We start from the raw sequence: 21094 nt of genomic DNA, 5'->3' as shown, positions 1-21094 counted from the left end.
CCACCACCACCGTGCCTCCTTCAGCCACAACAGGGCACAGAGAGCTGCATGGGGCAGCTCCTGGCATCCAATCGCCATCATAACACCTTGCATCCATCCTGCCCCCAGGGTGTCACAAATGCATGCTTACACATACACGTATACGCACGCATTAATAGGTGTACGTGCATTAATACAGAAGTACATCCCTTTTTTGGTGGTAGGATCACATTCAGACACGTTGCTTTGGAAAGCTGTGTGGGTGGAAGGGGAAGCCAAGCTGTCTTTTTGCTGCCTCATTTTGAGGTTTGGATTTCTTGAACCTGGTGGTGGTTACATGGGATCAGCACCATTTGTCACTGGTGTAACACAGCATTTGTTTTTAAGGGAGGAAGACACGGACAGTGAGTGAGGAAGGTGGGCACAATGTGCGGATGGGGAGCACAGAGCGCAGCACACATCTGTGCTATGGGAGCACATCGGAGCTCCATGTTTGCACAGGTGAGGTGGCACTTTTTCCTACCTACATTCATTGCCTGCAGTGAGTGCTGTGCTCACAGTGAGATTTGTGACTTTTGCCCCACATGAGAGGCAGGAATGTCTGAACACAGCAGCCTGTGGGCACCAGGCAGTGAGGTGACTTCATTGCTGATGTAACAGCGCTGTGCTGATGCTGTGCAGCTGGGGGTGAACAGCTCTTCAGAGAACTGGGCAAAATCAGCTCTCAAGCTGCTGATTGTGGACCTAACACGCCTTTCTCCTATTGTCTGTAATGGCCTTTAGTTATGGGCTGCTGTCTGTGTGCTCAGTGTGCAGCCCGAGCTCCTGCAACACGCTCAGTGCTGCCAGCACCGACGGGACGAAGGTCACTGGGCTGTGTTTGTTGGGCTGTGTTTGACGGGCTGTGTTTGTTGGGCTGTGTTTGTTGGGCTGTGTTTGCTGGGCTGTGTTTGTTGGGCTGTGTTTGTTAGGCTGTGTTTGTTGGGCTGTGTTTGACAGGCTGTGTTTGATGGGCTGTGTTTGCTGTTTGGGTTTTGTATGTTCACTGTTTGGGTTTTGTGTGTTTGCAGCTCACAATTCAAACTTTCCTTAACAAAACAAAAAAAGGAATGACAAAACGAAGCCAATGCTGTTGTGGGGGCAGGGAGGGCCTGTAGGAGTCAATGTGAGCTTTGCCATTAATACGAACGTCACAAGGGATAGAAGTTGTGCTCTCGTTTTGCTCTGGGAGCCTGCAGTGCTCTGCGTTTCCAACCCTTTTATATCTGATATCTTCTGTGCTGGCCAGCTGGAAGGTGGACACTGTGTCGAGTGTTCCTGTTTCTATGTGTATAAGCCGAGTACAGAGATATCTGCCTTCATACATGCAAACCAAAGGCTTGCAGACGGGCACCCAGGTACACGCACTACACGCACACACTAACATGTCCCCGCATGTAGCGCACACAGCGCTGCAGTGCCGCATTCCGCCACACGGGGGCGCTCTCCGCCCGCTCCCGTCCCGTCCCCGCCCCTCCCGCCCCGCCCCGCCCCGCACGGCGCGGTCCCCGCATGCGGCCGTTGTGGCGGCTCGCCCCGCTCCGCGCACTGCGGGGCCCCCGGGGCCGCCGAGGCCGCGCCGCGTTCGGGCCATGCGGGGGAGGAGGCGATGAGGCTCCGCAGCGGCACGGCGCTCACGCTGCTGCTCGGCTGCCTCTGCGCCCTGCTCTCGCTCTCGTGGTACGGAGCCTTCGGCGGGCACAAAGGTAAGGGGCGGCTCCGGGCCGCGGGGCGATGCGGGACTGTCCGCGGAGACACCGCGGGTGGGTCCTTGGGACTCGGGGTCCCGGCTGGCGGCGTCCCGCTGTGCCCCGCTGGGGTCCCGCTGCGCCCGGGGGGGCCGCGCCGCGGGGCTGGGGGTGACACGGGGCTGCTGGGCGCTCCCGGCTGCGATGCTGGAGGGCAGAGCCCGTGCCGGCTTCAAACCGTACGGGGTTTTAATCCCTATGGAGAGATGGGGGCCGTGTCTCCGGGGCGCTGGGGGAACAGGAGCACCTCTTGCCGCGTTGGGGCTTTGTGGGTAGCCCCCTCCCTGTGCTTCTGCATAGTGGTGTGTCTGGGACGGTCCCATGTCCACAGCCGCAGCCTGTGCTCATCCTGCAGCACAAATACGGGGCGTGACCCCGATGCACACCCGTGTGTCCTTCTGGTAGGGCTCACTGCCCTGGTTCCCTCTGGCACCGGTTGCTGACGAGCAGCAGTGGTTACAACAGGTTACAGGTAGCGTGCGTTGTGTGCCAGCACAGTGCTGGCAGTTGTGTGCTTGTACTGGGACCCGTGTGAGCCCTCAGAGGTCGTTCAGCCCACCCCTGCCCCTCCATAGGATCGGGGCATCCACATCCATCCTGCCTGGTGTTTATCCTATTGATTCCTAATAACCTCTGATGACAGATACCCGAGCTCCCCGGACAGTGTCTGACATTTAACAGCTCTACCAGCGGGTTTTTCATACGGTCTAAACAGGAACGTTGCGCTGTTTCCCTTTTTGGGATGCCCACAGGCGGTTCCTTCCCTCGCTGCAGGAGCTCTTTGCACTGTGGTCGTTGTGCTGCTCCCCTCAGGGCTGTCGTTGCTCACTGTGGCTCTGGTCCTTCTCGCTGTGCACGTTGTCACTTTGGGCACAGCTGATGCACATTTACTGGTTTTTTCCCCTATCTGCCCTCCAGCTGTGCTTCTCCAGAACTTTTCCCCTGCTTTCCATTTTGTACCTGGTTCGTTCTCACCAGATCCCATTACATCACAGTTGTCCTGGCTGAACCTTGTCTTCCTTGTTTCTATAGTTGAATGCAGGGGGTTGGGATTGTTCCAAACCCTGCTCTTGTCCCTGCAGTCCCCTCAGCTGGGGTGGCCTGTGAATGCTATCAGTGCATTTTGTGTCCCAACATCCATCTCATGGATGGGATTCCCCGTCTGGGCTGGTTCCCTGGGCCACCCTGTAGTAGCCAGGTCCATCTCCTGCATCCCAGCTCTATTATGGGATGTCATACCCTGCCACAGACATACAATGTGTTTGCAGTGATTTGGTTTTGATAAAGAAGGGTTTCTCGTGCTCAGGTCCTCATCATTGTCTAAATACTTCATTGAAGTTAAGCCGACTAATCTGTAATATCCCAGATCCTCCTTTCCCCATGCCCTGGCTCCTCAGGGCAGGCTGATGTCCATCACTGATTGCAGCGTCAGCTGTTCCCTGCCAGGACCTGGGCACAGCTCTGGTGGTGCTGCTCTGTGCAAGTGGGGAACACATGGGTGTTAAAGCACAGAAAGCATCACAGAGCCTGCTTGTCTCTGTATCACCTGCTCTTTGCTGGGAGGACAGAACAATTAAGTGAAAGACATTCAAACACGTCTGACCAGCCCCACAGCTGCTCTCACACAGCTGGTATGGGCTTGCTTTACCCACTGCAGGACTCGCAGGTACGATGGTGCCCTCCTTGACCTTAGGGCTGAGCACCACGTCATGTCCCAGGCTGGCAGCCCTTGGGAGCTGCACCCAGCAGCTTTCCTGCCTGCAGATGAGCAGCAGGAGGGATGAGAAAACGAGTCCAGTGAGATGCCAGCAGGCTGGTGGGTTTCCTTCTTCAAAGCAATGACTGTTTGGCTGTCGCAGGGCTTCCTGCTGCTCTGTCCTTTCTGTTCCCTGCTCCTGCAGCAGGAGTTGTGCAGCTCCTGTTGGAGGTGTGGAGCAGCGCTTTGCAGGTCGTGTCCCTGCTCAGGGCTGGGGCTGTCCCTGTGTGTGACACCCATGGTGTATGTGACACATAGATGTGACATGTACCAGCCTATGGAGGCTGAGGGGGTGCAGATGGGGGCTCTGCAAAGGAGCTTCTGGGGTTGGAAATCTGTCATTAAAATGCACATCAAATAACAAGGATGTGCAGGGGTGTTTCTGAGAGCCCTGCTGGGTCTTTGTGCTGCTCACCTGCATGGAGTGCAGCAGCATGTGCAAGATTATCTTGCTTATGGTTTGACCAAATTCACCCTGAGATTGAGCGGCACCGTGCGATCTGTTGATGTTGACCCCTGATGATCAAAATACATCTTCCATTGCTGATTTATTGTTGGGTTTTCACACAGGGCTCTCACTGTGTGTGCCCTTATGGGTGCTGCTCTGCTGCTGGGATGGAGTTAAGGACACAAGCAGGGTGGGTTGGTGCTCACCTCTGGTTATACCGAGCGTGCCCTGCGGTTTACTTCTCTTGCAGAACAAAACCTTTTCTGCTTTGCGATTCCCTTTGATTCATCTGAAAGAAATCATTGATTTGTGCTTACATCCTGAATGTTCATTGATTATTCACTTAGCGCTTAAGGTAAAGCCCATCTACAACTTGCTGGTTTAAGTGAAACTGCCGCTCATCTCCGGAACCCTTTGAAGGCTGCTCAATTAGGAAGAAATTGCTTTAGTGATAAACAGGGCAAAGAGGCTCTGCCTCATCAGCTCCGGTACCGCTGCAGTGGGCGCAGTGCTGGTGTCGGTTCTCCCTGCGCACAGAAACACCCGCTGGTGGCCCCAGCAAATGCTCACTGAGATTTGCAACTCTTGAATTCCAACCGATGGTGAACAACAAACACACCCAGGCCCTGCGATGTGCCGTGCAGCTCTCTTTGCTTTTCTCTTCCAGACTTTGGGTTTAGGAATCCTGGGGGCACGGAGCCGGGATGCCCATGGGGTGGATGGCGTGGAGCATCCCATCTGATGGGGAAAAGCTTCCCTCCTCACCTGCAGGATCATTGCTGTTCCCACGCTGGTTCTGAGGTTGACCTCTTGTTTTTTCCCAAGTGGAAGCCCGTGAGGTCAGCAGGGCTCAGTGCAGGCAGAAGTCGCTGCCAAATTAAGGGATTATGAAAACTATTAAAATAAAGGAAGGGCTTTAGCTGGGGCTGGAAGGTTTGTGCTGCTAGAAGGAGAGGCTTTTCAGGGATTGCTGATCGAGCATCTGCTTAATAGCTTCCTGGCTTGGGGAGAGGATTGTTGTCTTTGACAGAGGGAAATGTGTTTTCCTGCCTTTCTTATTGTAATTGAGGTGTACAGACTTTTTATTCAGTGATGACCTTTGTTTTGTTTGTGGTAGAACAGCTCACGTCAAGCTTCTCTTGCATTGCAAGACAGCCCAAGAAGGGCAGGTCTCTGTTTTGAACCATCTTTCTCCTTTCACTGTAGCATTGGCTGCTTTTCCATGTGCTTGTGTTCTGCTTGAGCCCCGTTCCTTTTATTCCTTATGTTGGTTGAGCTGCTCTGTCCATTTGCTTTTATCCACAACTGTCACACTCGTGGTTTAGGGTTTGCTCTGCTACCAATGCAGCTGCCTGCTGCCTCACCTTTTCCTCCATGAGTTTCTGGGCTAACTTGTTCCTTATGGCATAGATGTGCCCTAAAGTATATGAGGTAGTTTTTCTTCTCTCCCTGTGATGGTGAGAGCTTTCTGGAAGCAAGAAACACGCGGCATTCCCATTGCGTGTCCCCATGTAAGCAAGAACTTGCCTGTGTTGGGTGCCTGGTGGATGAGTGGGCTGGGGTAGGGTTAGGCTCTCTTGGGATTGACAGCTCCCCTAGGAAAGCACCCAAGGAGTGAATTACTCAGTTATTGCTGGCAGTGTGATGTCCTCCTCTCCCTCCTGTCAATGCCTGGACTCTGATGTTGTGCTTTTGTTTGATCTCGCCTTTCCTGTTTTAACGATGCCTTTTTGGTGCCATGTCTCATTGCACTTTCTTGGAGCTGTCTTTGATATCCTTTCCCCCTTTGTCTTCCATTTCCCTCAATTTTCTCTCTTCCTTCTTCCTTTGATTTTGTAGAAAATGACCAGGATGGACTTCTATGTCTCTTCCTCTCTTAAGCTTGTCTAATTCGACTTATCTGTCATTCACGGGCATTTCTTACCTAACACCCTGGCTTATCAACCCCAGGGAGCTGGCTGGTCCCAGGGATTCATGGCACCTTGGTTTGAGAGCTGAAATTCTTCCCTGTGCCATCATTCTGGAGCTGGAAGGCTGTGACCAGGGAAGGGATAAACAACCAGAATGGCATTCGTGCCTAACTGGGACATGGGCTGTGGGCTGGCTCCATATAGATCAGTTTGTGTTTCATTAATGTCTGGTTCCACCCTGTCTGTCGGTTTTATTAGATTAATTTATTACTTTCTGAAAGCGCCTCTCCAGTGAACTAAAATATCTGTTTACTGGAAGTATTTGGTTACCATGAAAAAGTGCATTTGGCACGTCTTTGGCAAATATTAACTACTTTCTTCTGTTTCTCTTTGCAATGTAATTGTCTATTTGTCTCGAGTATTGATTGCTGAAGGCCTCGGTAATTATTTGGTGATTTTGGAAATGATCATTTGGAAGGATTGGATTACATTTGCAATATTAATCATTACTGTGGAGGATGGGATCTCTGCGGCTCCAATTGCAATGTGAACATTTACTGCCTGAGACTGAGCTGCTGCCTTAAAAGAACAGAATCCTTACTGGGGTTTTGTTCCTGAAACGGAGCGGATATTTGCAGAGAGGCAAACCTGGCAGCCGCAGTTTGCCTATCAACGTGCTGTTCCTGTTGGCAGGAGGAGTGGTCGGGCTGTAGTCAAATATGAAGGTGGTTGGATTTATTTACTTTGTACTGCTCCAGTCTTGGCCAGATAACGCAATGCCAGGCCGGGCAGTCCCTCCTCCGGTGTGGGTTAGTGGAAGCAATGCCCAATGCAGCAGCAATGCATCTCGCCTTTGTGGTGCTCTGCAGGGGTGTTGTGCTTGCAAGCAAGTGTGCTGCAAAGAGCATCTTGCTTTGGGGGAAGGTGAGAAATTGGAAAGTCTCTGCTGGGAGCTGAGTAATTGGCACCTGCTATTATTGCGTCCCTCCTCCCTCTTTTAATAACCTGTTTGTGAGGATGACTCTCCTACAGATCTCATTACAAAGCTGTAAAACATGCTTGTTTTCAAAAAATAACAACACATGCATTCTTATTCCTGTCGGATCTGCAGACTACTTCCTTCTGCTGCTACCAGAGGGAGGACAGCTTTTGTCTCATAGGGATCTCCTCACTGCTCCCGGCTGTGCTGGGCAGCAGATGCTGTTCCTCTACCAGCACCAACCCAGCACAGCTGGGAGGGCAGTTCTTGCTGCTTTAGGCCTGGAATCGAGGGTCGTGCAGGCTGTTTGAGCACCGTTGGCTCTGCCTTCATCTGAGCTGTGCACTGACTTGCATTGCCAGGGTGCCAAGGCATTTAGCACCCACCCCTGGGACCTCTTGTTGCAGCAAATCCCACTTTGTTCTGTTGCACACCGTGGTTTGGCTAATTGCTTTTAACAGTTTCATCTTCATTCTTTTATTAGTGAATCGTGATGCAAAGGGAAGCCGGGAGCAGTTTGGATCCCGTCGTGTATCATCGGATGACCACACTGGGCTCAGCTTTGTCCCCATGCACACGTTGGGAAAAGGCGAAATCGTGTCCGTGACAATTGTTTTCTTATTCTTTTCATTACCTTGCAGAACAAAATGATGAAAAGAGCCTCAGAAAAGAGGGCATTGCAGCAAGGCCTGGCAGGGAGGTAATCTCTTTTCTTCGTACCGAGGTATAAAGATAATTCCGATCGGGATTGAAGCAGCGGCTGGCAAATAATTCTTGAACAATCCGCTTATGGTGTTCCAGGACGCGAATGAAAACCACTAATGGGATAAAGAAGGATCTAGATAATTATCTCGGCTGCATTAAGTCCTGTCGTTTCAGGAGAGTACTCTTGTGGACACTCATTTCGTGTGTACAAAATGCAAAAGCTGACCAGACGTTTTCAGAATCCAGCTCATCCCAAAACAAAGCCATCATTGCTCTGTGCTCAGCTGTCTTTTATCTACCTGGCTGGTCCTAATAAATCTCATTTCTGCTCTCTGCTATCCTATTTCCCTTTTTTCCCCTCCCTACAGCAGCTTGCAGCAGTGACACACATTCTATCCAGGGCAGATTTGAAGCCTCCTTCATCCCTTTTCTTTTTCTATTTGTTCTGCTGGTTTGGGCAGAGTTCCTGTTGTTTGGTGGGGTTTCTTTTCTCCTCTTTTTTCTGCTGGTAATGCCGTTGTTTTAAATCTATCTGTGGAGCTGCTTACGACATTGCAGTATGCAGGACATCCTTAAATTGGATCTATTTTTTCCCCCAGCAAGAGTTCTGCCTTGCAGTGCAGGGACTGCACTGTGCTCCAAAACAAATCCGGCTGCAGTTGGTTAATGAGGCTCTTGTTGCTGGCTCTTTGCTCCCGTTGTGTCTGAACCTAATGGATGCCTCATGGGTGAAGCAGAGGATGGCAGAAAGAAACTGCTTTATGTTGGCAGCAGCTGTGACATTTGGGTGCGTTTGGACCAGCTACCAATGTCCCAGGACACTGTTCCAGGTTACAGGAAGACTTTCAGTCACTTTCCCATCTTCTCGCATCAGTATGGCAGTGCAGTTGGGGTCTGGTGGCTTTTGGAAGTGCAGAAGGGCTTGAAGGAACAAGAAGGGTGGTCTTTTCTTGGTGACGTTCTGCTTGAGCAGGAGCTCTTAAGCTGAGTTGCTCCTGCAGGAGGCTTGAGGTTCCTGCTCCCAGTTCTGTCCCTGTGGCTGTAGATGATGATCTGACTCCTAGCAGTTGTGCCTGGCGCAGGCTGTGCCCCACACCATTCTGCAAGAGGAATCTGCTGAGACAACCTCTAAAAGTCAGCTGATGGCAGTGTAAGGCGAGATTCCCATCTTACCTTTAGAACACTACCTCTTCTACGCGCCCTTGGATTGCACAGAAGTCTCAGTGGGCATTTTTACCTGGTTCTTACAACCACCACAATCCTGCTCAGTGGACCACTCGCTCACTATCTCATCGCTCATCATCAGTAGAGGCGTCACTGCGGTCTCCCTCAGCTCTGTGCTGGTGCTGGAGTCCCACCTGGAGCTGCTCACTATGGAGCCGTACAGCAGGAGGGGCATTCTGGCAGTGCCTGCAGAGGGGCTGTCAGTCAGGCAGGGAGCTGCTGTTTGCTGTGCATGGCACAGAGGTGTGGATTCCTGTTTGGTTTGGCTTCCAGCAGTCCTTATCACATCTCTTACTGCCAGCTTCCTCTGGGCTGTCCTTTCTGCCCCTGCCCTGCCTATGTTCCATGCTGCAATTTCAATTATTCTTAGTATTTCTTTCTCCCTTCAACTCCTCCACCACATGAGCGCTGTTTAAACAGCTGTCACTCCTGAGCCCGTTTCTCCAGGAGGTGCAGTGATGGGCTGCACACAGGCAGCTCGTTAAAAGCCTCTCAGGGCTTTTCAGGATGGACAACCACGTAGGTGTACGATTGTAACTGGATCCTGTGTTGTGCACAGTTTTGATTGCAGCCGGTGCAATAACGATCCCTTCTGGCTGCTCAGCAACAGGAGAAATCTGGGTGACGAAAGGGAAGGGAAGCACTTTGGCAGTGGGGCATGCCCTCTCTTTTTGGTGAAGCGTAATAACAAGAGATGTACCTGTGCAGTTGCTGGGATGTGGTGCTGGAATACGAACCAGGCTCAGCATCTCAGCATTAACAGCTTTCTGTGAAGTGGCTCCTGAGAATGGCAAGAGCTTTCTTAGTTGAAGCTCTCCCTTCCTTATGCGTTTGTCATCTATTAGCAGTGTTCCTGAAGTGCTCTGGTAATTGAGGTGTGGATGTGGTTGTACTGAAGTTGGGTGTCTCAGGGCGATATTTACACGCAGCTCTGCTTTCAGCTCCTCTCTCCGATGCGTTGCTGTGAGCTCTTATGGAAGCACACCCCTTGGAGAGCTGTTTGGGATGGAGTCCTTGCAGAGATTTTGAGTCTGTGGCTGAAAAGAGGTTTTCATAGAATTACAGAATTGTTAAGGTTGGAAAAGAGAGCTGAGATCATTCAGCTGTGACTCTGGGAAATGGATGGGGGTTTTGGCCACGTGCATCCTCAGCTTCTTGAGGATTCTGCTCTCTGTTTGTGAGGTGTTTTTTCCTGCATTTAAATCAATGATTTTATGTAACCTTGGAGTAGAGGCAGCCTAACAGTTGCTTTCTCCTTTGTTTTCCGGCCAAGTTTTTCTAAGAGAGTAAAGCTTATGTCGTTCTTCCTAATCCCCCAGTCTCAGTGTAGCCAAATTGGGCAGTGGTTTGGGAGTCTCCAGAGGAGGTGGGAAATCCTTGAGTTGGACCAGAAATCCTATTTTTGGATGTAGCCAGGAGGAGAGAAAAGAGAGACTCTGTTGGTGGCTTTGCCAGAGAAGGGAATGATCTCCTGCATCAGGCTTCAGTGAATCCCTGCAGAAGGTGTTATCTTCGTTAAGCCCCCAATGCAAGAAATCAGTTAATTGGAGCTTTTGGTTGGACACTCGGCGCCAGCTGCTCCCAACACAGCAAACGAACAGGACCGTGGCTGATTTCTCCTTCTCACCCCTATAGCAATGGGTAGAAGTCACCACAGGAGGAAAAGAGTCTTATTGGTACAGGCTCCATCCATTTTGCTGTTCCTAACCTGTACCTAATGCCTCCTTCTCTAATTTTCATCGCTCTGACTGCTTTGTTTTCCTTCATTGCAATCAAGAAATGGAGTACAATATTGCACTAAGAACTTCAGCTATTCAATTACCTCTCAGAAGCTGACTTAATTGGCTCTTTAAGTGATGGCTCTCCATTGTATGCAATCAGCACGACTCAAGGAGGGAACAGGAAGAGAAGAAGGACTTTGTTTCTAATCAATAAATAAAGGTCTTTGAAATAATACTACTTGCAATTTGTACTGCTGGTTAAATTACACTGAAGATGATAGCCTGTGCGTTCGATGTGGAGCACGGCTCTAACAGAGCAATAAACCTTTGCTCTCAGCAAGCTTATGGACTGCTTTGCTTTGCTTCCAGCAAATGCATTTCTATCCTTGGTTTATTCTTTCCTCCCCCCAAGAATTATAGGAAAGCAAAACAAAACTGCTACAGAGCCCAGCACAGATGGTTTGGAAGAGTCTGATATGTAATGACTAGTCATTTATTTTGCACCTCATAGAGTATGCAAATGAATATGATACCTGATGATAAATAATTCAAAATGGAGATGGAAGGTGAGGGGAGCTTAGGGGCAGAAAGAGCACAGGAGGAACCAGCAGACCCGTGGAGCCCTGTAGCACACATGAAGGTATGCAGCATCGTCTCATAAACCACTGGGCTAAGTGATGTGGCAGAAGAAGGATCGTTTGGGTTATAAATTCACTCTGTGCCTTCCTGTGGCCTGTTGGATGGAGCTCGGTGTGTTTTAACATCTGCCTGTGAAGGCTGCAGGATTTATCTTTGAAGCGAGATGTGCTTTGCTGCACCACCAGCAGGTTTTTGGCGGAGCTGTTTTTGTGAAATATAACCTGAGAATTGGTATTGGCTTAACACTTAAACTGCAGCCAGGGGAAGATGGAATATTCATCTTTATTGTATTTGTTTCTCTTGTAACGAGGCATTACTGTCTGTTGTAAAGGAGACCGTCCCTGAGCCCAGAGAGCATGCCCAGTTATTTGCTGCTTGCTCCATTAGCTTGTACAGAACTCCCAGTTTTTATGTGCGTGTGCTTTTCTGCTCGTGTAAGCCTGCCAAGGGCACATGTTTGTTGAAGCTCTTGATGCAGTTAATGGAGGTGTGGGTCTGGGATGCCCGATGAGGATCTCCCAACTTTCTGCTTCCCATCAGGTAGCACAGAGCTTGATGCAGCATCACACCCCAGCACTGAATGCATGCAGTAAAGAAAAGTAAACGTTAAGGAACAACGAGAGTGCCGTAAGCATTTGATTTGATTTACATCATCAAAGCACTGCATGAATTGCACGGCTCGTGTACCCTATGGAAATGTCTCTGTATGGGAGTGCTGCAGAGCAGGATGCCAGTCCTTTTTATTGCCAGTGAAGCCAAATGAAATCCCCCCAGGGCCTCATGGCAGAGGGTTCCAGCAGCTCCTCAGCATGTATGTCTGCTGTCCTGCCCAGAGCGTGGTTGTGTGCTCGGGTTCGCTCCTGTTGTACCCATCCAGTTGTATTGGGAAGAAAAGGAGCCCGGCCATCCTGGCACACGGTAGTGACAGCACTTGGAAACTTCAGCTTCTCTTTTCTCATTCCTGATTTCTTCCCAAGGGTGGCTGCAGTGCTTTTCTTTCCAGGACTTTGCCCAAGTTGTTACATCTCTGAAGATCTGCTGCTCTGGGTTATCCCACAATTGGGATTATGACCTTAAATGGAGCATAGCGACAGCCAAAGGCTGGGAAAAATATTATTGTGGGAAAATGCAGTTGCTAGATGTGTTCCATGTTGTGAAGCTGCTGGGTCAGGAAATGCTTGTGAGTGTGCAGAGGAAATGCTTGTGTTTTCTGAATGCTTGTTGCATTCTTTTTTTAATTGCTTGTTAAATGGGAGAGCATACCTCCAGTGTAATGCCATCAGATACGCCCTGCTGTAAGGGGACCGGGAGGCATAAAACAACACTGAGGGAGGACAGTCTGGCTTTATGAACCCGTTCATTTATTTATTGGCTCATGTTCATCCCTCTAGAAGAAAAAAAGGAAAGAAATAAGATGTCTGTTGTCAGATCATTTAGCATGCCATGTCCTGACCAGTTCAGTAGCTGGAAATGCGACTGTGAAGCTGCTCTGAAGTTGCCAGCCTTGCTGCATGGCAGCAGGAAGCTCAGCGGGGCTGGGTTGCTCCCATGCTAACAGATCTCTTTAGTGTCTGTAATAAAAGATGCGGCTGAAGTGTGGGTTGCACAGCCGTGCCCAGGGTGAACCCACTGCAGCGCACATCTGGGAGCAGCTGGATATGCTGTGCAGCCCCATCTGAAGCCCTTCTGGGGGGAAATTCAGTATAATCAAGGTAATTTATGCTGATGGTTAATCACTCGCTATTGAAACATGGGCATTTTGTGTCAGCTCGAGGCCTGCAGAGGATGAAGAGCTCTGTATTGCCAGCCGTGTGCCCAGTGCAGGCTCAGGGATCAGTCAGCACACGCTGGAGCACTGTCTCTTTTCCTGGCGATGCCCATTGCTCTCAGTGGGGAAGTTACAGGCATTAGCAGCAGAATGAATTTCCCTTCATGTGCGGCAATCTGCCCTTATGGCTCCATTCCTCAGCCTCCTGTCTGATGTTAAAGAATGTATTTGTCTTTGCAGGTGTGTGAGGCTGTAGCAGCACACTGGTGCCCTGCTGGCTGCTGTGTGCCTCCCCCTGAACGTGATGGGGGAAGGCAGGTCCAGGGAATGAGCTGCAGGCTTGTTCTGTCTCCCTGCGGAAAAACAAGGCACTCCTTTAGGGGCAGTGATTTATAAGGCTGCCAGGATGGCACCGCTCTAAGCAGGCTTTGGACGTGGCCATCCATCCGTAGCAGTGTACATCCTCATGCTGTTACAGTTCCTACATTCTGCTTTTTCAAGGCCCTCCAGCTTAGCAGTGAGATCCTTTGGAAAGCTGTCCTGCTGCTGCGGTTGTTCCCATTGGCCACAGGTTGCTCCTCACCCTGCAGGGATGGAGCCCTTCTACCTGCTGCCTGGTGCTGGTCCTGCAGCTCACCATCATGACCTCCACTGCCCCTTCTCAAGGTCTGAGAAAATTGGATTGGGTTTTTCATGGTGGCACACTGCAGTCAGCAATTGCGGGGTGACAAGGCTGATCTGGGAAGCTGGGTATGAAGGGTGAGTCATGGACCTGGGGTGGGTTCTTTATGGACGCCTCCAGAGGATGAAGCATCTGTTGAACATCACTGTGTGCTCAGATGACAGCTGGCAGCACCAGGAATGGAGCTGAGGGACCATTGCTGCAACAGCATCTGGATGCACCCAGGGTCCCTAAAGGATGTAAGTGCAGAAATGCCCCCAGGCATCATAGCAAAACTGAACTACTCTGTGCAGAGGAAACAGGAGCTTGAACTGAGCTCCAAGTGCTTATGTTCTGCCAACTGCAGCCACAGGGTGCAATGATTTTGTCATGGAGGATTACCTCCATGGGCTCAGGCACTGTTTCTTACGAGGAGATGGGGCTTCCCTCCTTGAGGTGGGGTGTCCTTGCGCCTGCTAAACGCGTCAAACTGAATCTTTCTACAGCACAGCTTCCCTCTGGGTGGAAAGCCTGGAAAGCTGAGCCACAGCAGCCCCCGCAGCAACTAGTGCTACCTTCTGTATGCCACCAGTGAAGGTAACAGCATGTGAAATGCTGAAAGTATGAATGCATTTAAATAGGTGTTGTAAGGAAATGAGATACCTCAACTGCATCTCCGCTCATGGAGAGAGTGAGGTGGCTGCTTACAAAGGCCAGGGCTGAACAGCACTTCAGGAGTAGCTGTGAAATGAAGCATTGACACTGTGCTCTTGCAGTCCAGGGCTGCAGGAATTAAGCCCTGACTTGGGGTGGTTGTAAGGGAGAACAGATGGGTGTCAGCATTGCTGGATAACCCCTCCTCGTGGTCTCTTGGCTGCTGAATGTGGAGAGAGAGAAGCAGGTCTTCCTCTTCCCTTAGCAGTATGTTGTTCTTCCCAGGAATTATCCTTGCATGTGAGATGAAACAGGAGACCTCAGATAGCATCGACGCGTACAGCTGGGCTAAGCGTGCTATTTAATGGCAATGTCTTGTTTCCTCTCTGGAGAGAGGAAAATGCACCCCATTATGTGCTCGTGTTACAAGCCTGCACCCTGGGGGATAAATGTTTCAAATATTGATGTTGAATAGTTTTTAAAAGGCTCTCCATGAGTTTTATTTGAAGCATTTTGCAAATTATTGAAGAGAGCTGAAACAAAACGCAGTGCAGATCAGCTCATCGCGTGATCGGGATCAGAGGCTTTAAAATCTGCTGCTGCTGCCCACAGGACAGCCGTGATCTGGTCAGGCTCTGGTACTGCAGGGAAACTGGGACCTGTATGTGTATCTGTAGGCAGAGCAGAAGTTCAGTGTATGTGGACAGGCAGTGGATGAAGGGAACGCTCTCAGTATCCTTTCACTTTAATACAGTTGCACACATTGCAAATGAGTTCCTCTTGGAAAAAGCAGTAGAACCTGACTTGCATTGAAGTTCACTGCTCTTAGCACAAGTGGAGCCAGGGACTCCAGCCAGAACTTCTGTGATTTCCTTGATATCTCTGCGACTCGGTACATCCCTTTAACTTTTCCATATGTGTTCTCTGATTTATAACGCAGCAGTACTTTATTTTGCTGTTGTAAAATTCTTTCATACGCTCGGCGCTGCCAGAAGCTTCATATGTTATTGATTAAACAAACTCCCCGTGCTCCAGGATCTCGGCTGTTCTGAGGCTCAATGGCTGCGATGCTCCTTCCTAGCAGGAGCTGGGGAAGCACAAGGTCCCCACACTTCCTGCTGCTTATCACCACGTTAGCCTCCTGTTTGCAGAAAGGAGCTGCGTTTTCCACCCTCTCCAGCCACCTCTCGTGGGCCCAACAGCTGCTTATGGTTGTTTCAAGGGAATGATGATGATGTTGGGTTGTAGTGATGTTTGGAGGAGGATTAACAAGAATTTCATCTCGACTCCTTCACAGGCAATTAGCGACAGCTGCTGTTAGAGAAAGGGCACGATGATTAACACAGTGACCTTTGCAAAGATCAGCTTGCCTTCTTGGAGGCATTCCTGTTGGATGGGAAGAGGAGCCATTAGCGCTGCGGCACCGAGCGGGCTGCGTGGGCTTTGGTGGAGTGAGGTCTGTGTTTCATTAATAACACAATTAGGTTGTAATGAAACGGGGTTTCCTGTTAGGCTGTGAGGCATTAGCTCTGCTTTGTGTTTTTGTTTCATTACGGCATCTATGGGGAGGCAGCCCTGCAGGCTTGCACAGCAGCTCTTTGGGGCTGTCTTGTGGGATTGCACTCCCTGGCTTTGGCCCTGCGGTGAGAACAAGGCAGGAGGGGCAGCAGTGCAGCCCAGAGGTTGCATGCAGCGGGAGCAAAGTGAGTTTCTCCTGCACGTGATGTTTGCCATCCTCCATGTGCCGGGGCTTCTGATGTGTGAGGGGCAGCCATGTGGATTTCTGCAAGAGCATTCCCATGCACAGGAGCAGCGCACTTTGTGCTGCCATTGGGCACATCCCAGGGCATCCTCCATGCTGGCTACACCATGCAGAGGGAAAGGCATTCCAGGAACCCTTAGGGTTGCTTTCCATGCCCAAGCGTGATGTGTCCTCTTAAAAATCCTGCGGAGCTGCAATTATTTGGAGGTTTAATGACCCATGATTTCTGTAATGCCTTACTTTGTTCACTTTCAGCATGTTTTTATTCCCCAGTCAAATGGAGAGTATTAAAAACAACAACAAGAACAAAGCCCTCGCTTTCCATTTGAGAGAAAATGCTTCGAAAGCTGTATTTGTGCTACACAGGTAAATAATTAGATTGCTAATGAATTAGGTTCGCTTTGAAGAAGAAAGCTGCAGTGTTCCCAATTAAGTTGTGGTGTGGGAGGAGAGGTGCAGCGATTCAGAGCCATGTCTCCATGCCATGGGATGGTGAAGGGCGCTGCCAGGTCCAGCACTTGGTTTAAATTCCCCCTTTTGGTGTTTTTCTATTGCAGGAAGTTAGGAGAAATAACATACTTCTTTATTTTTTTTGCACAAAACGTTTCCTTTGTGTCAGTTTGAAATGAACAATATTTGAATCGAATGGCTGCTTGTTCCTGTAGCTTCAGACATGGAAAATGGAAGTCCGTGTGGTATATTTTCATTATATCACTCTATTTTATATGCTTTTCATCATGAGCTCTATTATTACACCAATTGCAAGATGAATAATTTCATATATTTTTTCTCTCCTCACAGAGCAGGGCTTTTTCAGCCCTTTGATCATTCTCATCACCTTCTTCTAAAGCCCCTTTTAAGTCTGTAATAATACTCTTTTTTCAGAGGAGGTGAAGGCTATTCTGGGATTAGGCAGCATCATTTTAATAACGTTATAATCTTCGTGCTATTATTCCCCATCCCTTCCTCTGAACAGACCAACATCTTCCTTGCCTCCCTCTCCATCCCTTCTCTCTCTGGGTTGCTGCTACCTGCAGTGCCAAGACGCTCTGAAGCTCCAGTCTCCCTCTCAGTTAATACTGTTAATTAGGAGCTGCCTGAAAAATACCTCGATTCCCTTTTCCTCCCCGATTAATTTGCATCTGTCAGCTTTGGTGTTAATTTTCCATTTTGTTGCCTTTTCTCCCTGTCATTTGGTTGGCTTGGGGCTTTGAGGAACTTATCTCTGTGTCGTTTCTGTACTTTGCTGCTTTGCAAATTCATCTCTTTCTCCAGATCCTTACTAAATCTAAGAGACAGGAGGTTTAATACCAAACCTTATGGCCTCCTCTTGAACCTCTTGCTATGATGAAAATTCACTGCCTAATAACATGTTCTTTCTCTTCTGATCAATAGCACTATTTGCCTCTTCTCTTCCTCAGCTGTTTTGCAGCAAAACAAATTGCCAGCTGATGCGTCCGTCTCATTAAATCCCTCGGACAAGTTGATAAAATCCCAGATGAACTGAGGGGCTGCTTTCTTCTGCAGATTCTGATGCTGGCTTATGCCTGCCAGAGATTTCTTTGCTTTGCCTTATGACAAAACCCAGGGGACCCGCACTGTTTGTGGAGCTTTTTATCTCTTTCAGTGTGGCTCACCCTCATAGCTGTGCAGTGGGGACAGAAGGGAGAGCGGTCTGATGGCTGCTGGTACCCACAGGTGATGTGTGCATCCCAGTGTGGTTCTTTAGTGCTGAACTTCTGTGTCTTCACCTGCATCTCTCCAGGGATGTGTGCCTCTTTTTGGGAGTGGGATTTCTGTGTCTGCCATCTGGATATGGATCCCCATAGAACCTGCCCATCCCTGAAGTCTTACTGCTTAGGACTTTGGAAGCAAAAAAACACTAATTGTGGAAAGGAGCTGTTTGTCTTCAGAGCAGGATCAAAGATGTGAACAGTTCCTCCTCCTCTGCACCTGCAGCTGTTTTCCCAATAATAATAACGAGCTTTCTAGTGGTACTAATGACTTTCTATGGTGCTCTGTGTCTTGGTATTAACCACAAATTACAGCAGTGCTAATGTGAAGTGAACAAAGAAACTTGAAGTGCGTTTTTAGAAGCGGTAGCTGCAAAATGCCCAGTGAGACTCAGTGTCCCAGTGATTCGGAGCACAGTGATGCTGCAAGTGTCACGTAATGTTTGCTGCATGATGCGCTTGTGTTTGCAACATGAGGATGCTGGGATGTTTGTTCTTCTTGTCAGGATGCAGCCAGGGGTATTTTGGCTGCTGGATTCTCCTCTCTCTTTCCCTCCCCACTAGTTGGTATTTTTGCCATCCGGGGCCGAGGTCACTCCGACAAGGCCGGGTGCTCGCTGTGCCTGCTGGTTTTTACACGGAAGGTTTGGCTTTCTGCTTTATCTCTGTCTGTGTGTTGTGAGCCCAGGACTGTGCTTTCTTTTGGCTGTTCCATCCCTGGAAACTCTGACGTGTGTGTGTTGATCGCAGCACTTGCAGCAGAAGGGTCAAAATGTGCCGTTGTGTTCTTGAAGCCAAGATTTCACAGAGATAAACAGATTAGAGGCTGGGAGTTGTTTCTAGTTTTTAAACAAAGTCTCTGGAAGGTCTTCCTAATGAGAGGAGAATCCAGCTCGCAAAGATTTGAGAGACTAGTGTGGCATTGAGGATTACAGAACTCCTGACTGTGTCTGTGCACATGAATGGGTGACCCTGAGAGGTTGCAAAGTGGCGGCTTTACGGCATTGGCCTTGTTTTGTGCCCATCTGCTGCTTTAGGCTCAGATTAGGCTTTTTGCTTTGATTCAAAAACTGGAATTGGGTAAGCAGGGTGGATGCGGGCACCTCAACCCCTGCCTCTGCAGGCAGGCCTGGTTCACCCCATCACTTCAGTAGGGACAGAGCCACAGAGAATTCCTCTATGGGCAGTGGGCACCATTTTAGATGGATGGAAGTGGGCACCATTTTGGATAGACAGGAGCCTTTGGGAAACCAACAGCTGGGGGCCCTGGGTCAAAACCAGACCTCTGGAGGTGCTGCTCCACATGAAAACCAAACCTTAGAGAGAAAATTGAGCCCAGGGTGCAGCCATTGGCCATGCATTGCCCAGTGGCCTGTGTGCTGCCATGCATGCAATTAGTGAATGGCCTGGCAGCCTGTGCCTGAAAACTGCTTTGGAAGGAGCATCGAGTGCAAATACTGAGTGGTGTGGTGTGAAAGGTGTTGTTTGCAGGGCACTGGGTTGGCACAGTGTCATCTGCAAGTACTGGAAGTCCTGCTTTGAAAGAGCTGGATCTGCCAGGTCTGTCCTGCAACAGGGCAAGAGGTGATGACCTTAAGTTGCTCCAGGGGAGGCTCAGGTTGGGTATTAGGAAAGAATTAACCTCCAGTAGTGTAGTAATGCATTGTAACAGGCTGCCCAGGGAGGTGGTGGGGTCACCATTCCTGGACATGTTCAACAGCCATGGAGATGAGGCACTGAGGGATGTGGTCGGTGGGCAGTATTGATGGGAGGTGGACAATTGGAGTAGGTGATCTTAGAGGTCTTTTCCAGCCTTACTGATTTGATGATTCGAAGTTCAAAGCAGTGTTACTGGGAACCCGTGGGTAGCCGTGCGCCCACCGCAGGCTTTGTCTCAAGCTGTCACTGTAACTGGTCACAATCGATCAGCTTTTAAATTTCATGAAATTTTAATTAAAGAATGGAAAGCCTACTAACGCATCACAGGACAAGAGCACTGGAAACAAATACAATTTCACTTCCAACCATTAGCCAGAAAAGCAGCAAATGGTTGACTGCACATCACCATCGCAGCCTAATGAAAAGTACAGCTCTTGGCATCAGTGGGCAGGTCATTAGTGCCTGAATAATCAGTGACATTTCCCTTTGCAGTCTGACACAAACGAAGTGCAGCACTCTGGAAAAAGCCATTAAGCACAAAGCCCTGTGCTCTGCTCCAGGTAGTGCAAAGGAGACCAGCATCAAGTGAGGAGGGGAAGCAAGGTTTGCTCCTAGTATTAAAAGATCCGAGCATGAAAAGCCCTAATCTGGACAATGTGGGAGCTTTGAGGTGTGTTCTTACAGGTGAGAGCTACCGTCAGGTTAAGGTCCCGCTCACTGTGGAGTGAATTTAAATTGCTGTGGCAGCCCCTCATGCTGGGGATTACCCTGTTTCTTCTGCAAACCCTTCACTGTTTTCTCACTGGGAGCAGTACCATGCAGGAGAAAGGAGCTGGTGCTGTTTGTGCCCTGCATGTCGCCTGTGTCAGACAGAGCAGCAACCAGATCTGATTGCCTTCCTCTCTTCCCTCCCCATCTTCCAGCCACTTTGCAGTCATGTGGAGAGCCATGAAGGTCTGTGGGGGCAGAGCCTTGTACATGTGTGCAGCCTGAGGATGGGCAGTGAGTCTGCAAGGACTGTTTGTGGGGAAGAGGCCCCGTGGGGGGGAACTTCTCGTAGGCAAAAGCATTAAAGAGAGCTTGACTTGGAAGCGTTGTTGTCTTGGAAACTCTGTGCTTTGGAGCTGGGCATGTTTGATCTTCAAAACACCCTTTTTTATTTGCTTGTGGACCCCAGAATAGAAACCCTCAGTGCAGTTGGTGTAACTGTTTTCATTCGCTCTGGTTTATGTTCATCCCTGTCTCGGAAGCTCCAGTGTAGTGCTTTTGGTTGTGTTAGCTGTCCTGGCTGTGTTCTGCTGTAGTTCTGTGAGATCTAACCTTACTGAAAACGTGTGAATGACTGGGGGTGAAAGTGTATGTGTACTGAGCACACAACTTGCATTAGTAATGGGGTAAAAAATGGCCAAGAAAAGTACATTAATAGCTAACCATCTCTGCTGCCAGCTGCTGTATAGTTAGTTATGGATGGAGGCACTCAGTAGTTTTATTGTTTAAGAAGGGCAGGCTGGTAAGATGTTGTTTGGAAATAAAAGGCTTTATTACCCTATGAGAAGTTACTCATTTATATATATTATTTTTATTATACTTCCTTAAGGTGCGTATCCAAACATTTGTACTGATATTAGCATCCCAGCCACCACTGCCAAGTGAAAGGCTTTGTTCTGCCTCACTTAGGAGCAGCAAGATGACTGTAATTGGTTTTGTCC

General features: G+C 49.4%; 1 protein-coding gene across 7 annotated transcripts in view; it reads left to right on the top strand.

The window, feature by feature from the left end:
- The window catches only part of MGAT4B (alpha-1,3-mannosyl-glycoprotein 4-beta-N-acetylglucosaminyltransferase B), a 37110-nt gene that overhangs the window by 2043 nt on the left and 13973 nt on the right, over window positions 1-21094 (top strand). For 3 of the 7 annotated variants that reach the window (XM_015875666.3, XM_085518741.1, XM_085518740.1), the window contains exon 1: window positions 1508-1724. The exons of 1 other annotated variant lie outside the window; for it this stretch is intronic. In XM_015875666.3, the coding sequence (XP_015731152.1) occupies window positions 1628-1724 (97 nt within the window). In that variant the 5' untranslated portion in view covers window positions 1508-1627. Of the gene's footprint in view, window positions 1-366; window positions 481-1507; window positions 1725-16313; window positions 16360-21094 lie in introns of those variants that run through there. 3 more of the 7 variants (XM_015875667.3, XM_085518738.1, XM_015875668.3) reach the window with 2 other exon arrangements.

The sequence above is a fragment of the Coturnix japonica genome, chromosome 18, assembly GCF_054131305.1.
Source record: "Coturnix japonica strain WE chromosome 18, WE-NBRP24, whole genome shotgun sequence".
NCBI lineage: Eukaryota > Metazoa > Chordata > Aves > Galliformes > Phasianidae > Coturnix > Coturnix japonica.
The sequence above is the reverse complement of the archived record's forward strand: the minus strand, read 5'-3'. Positions and strand labels throughout refer to the sequence as shown.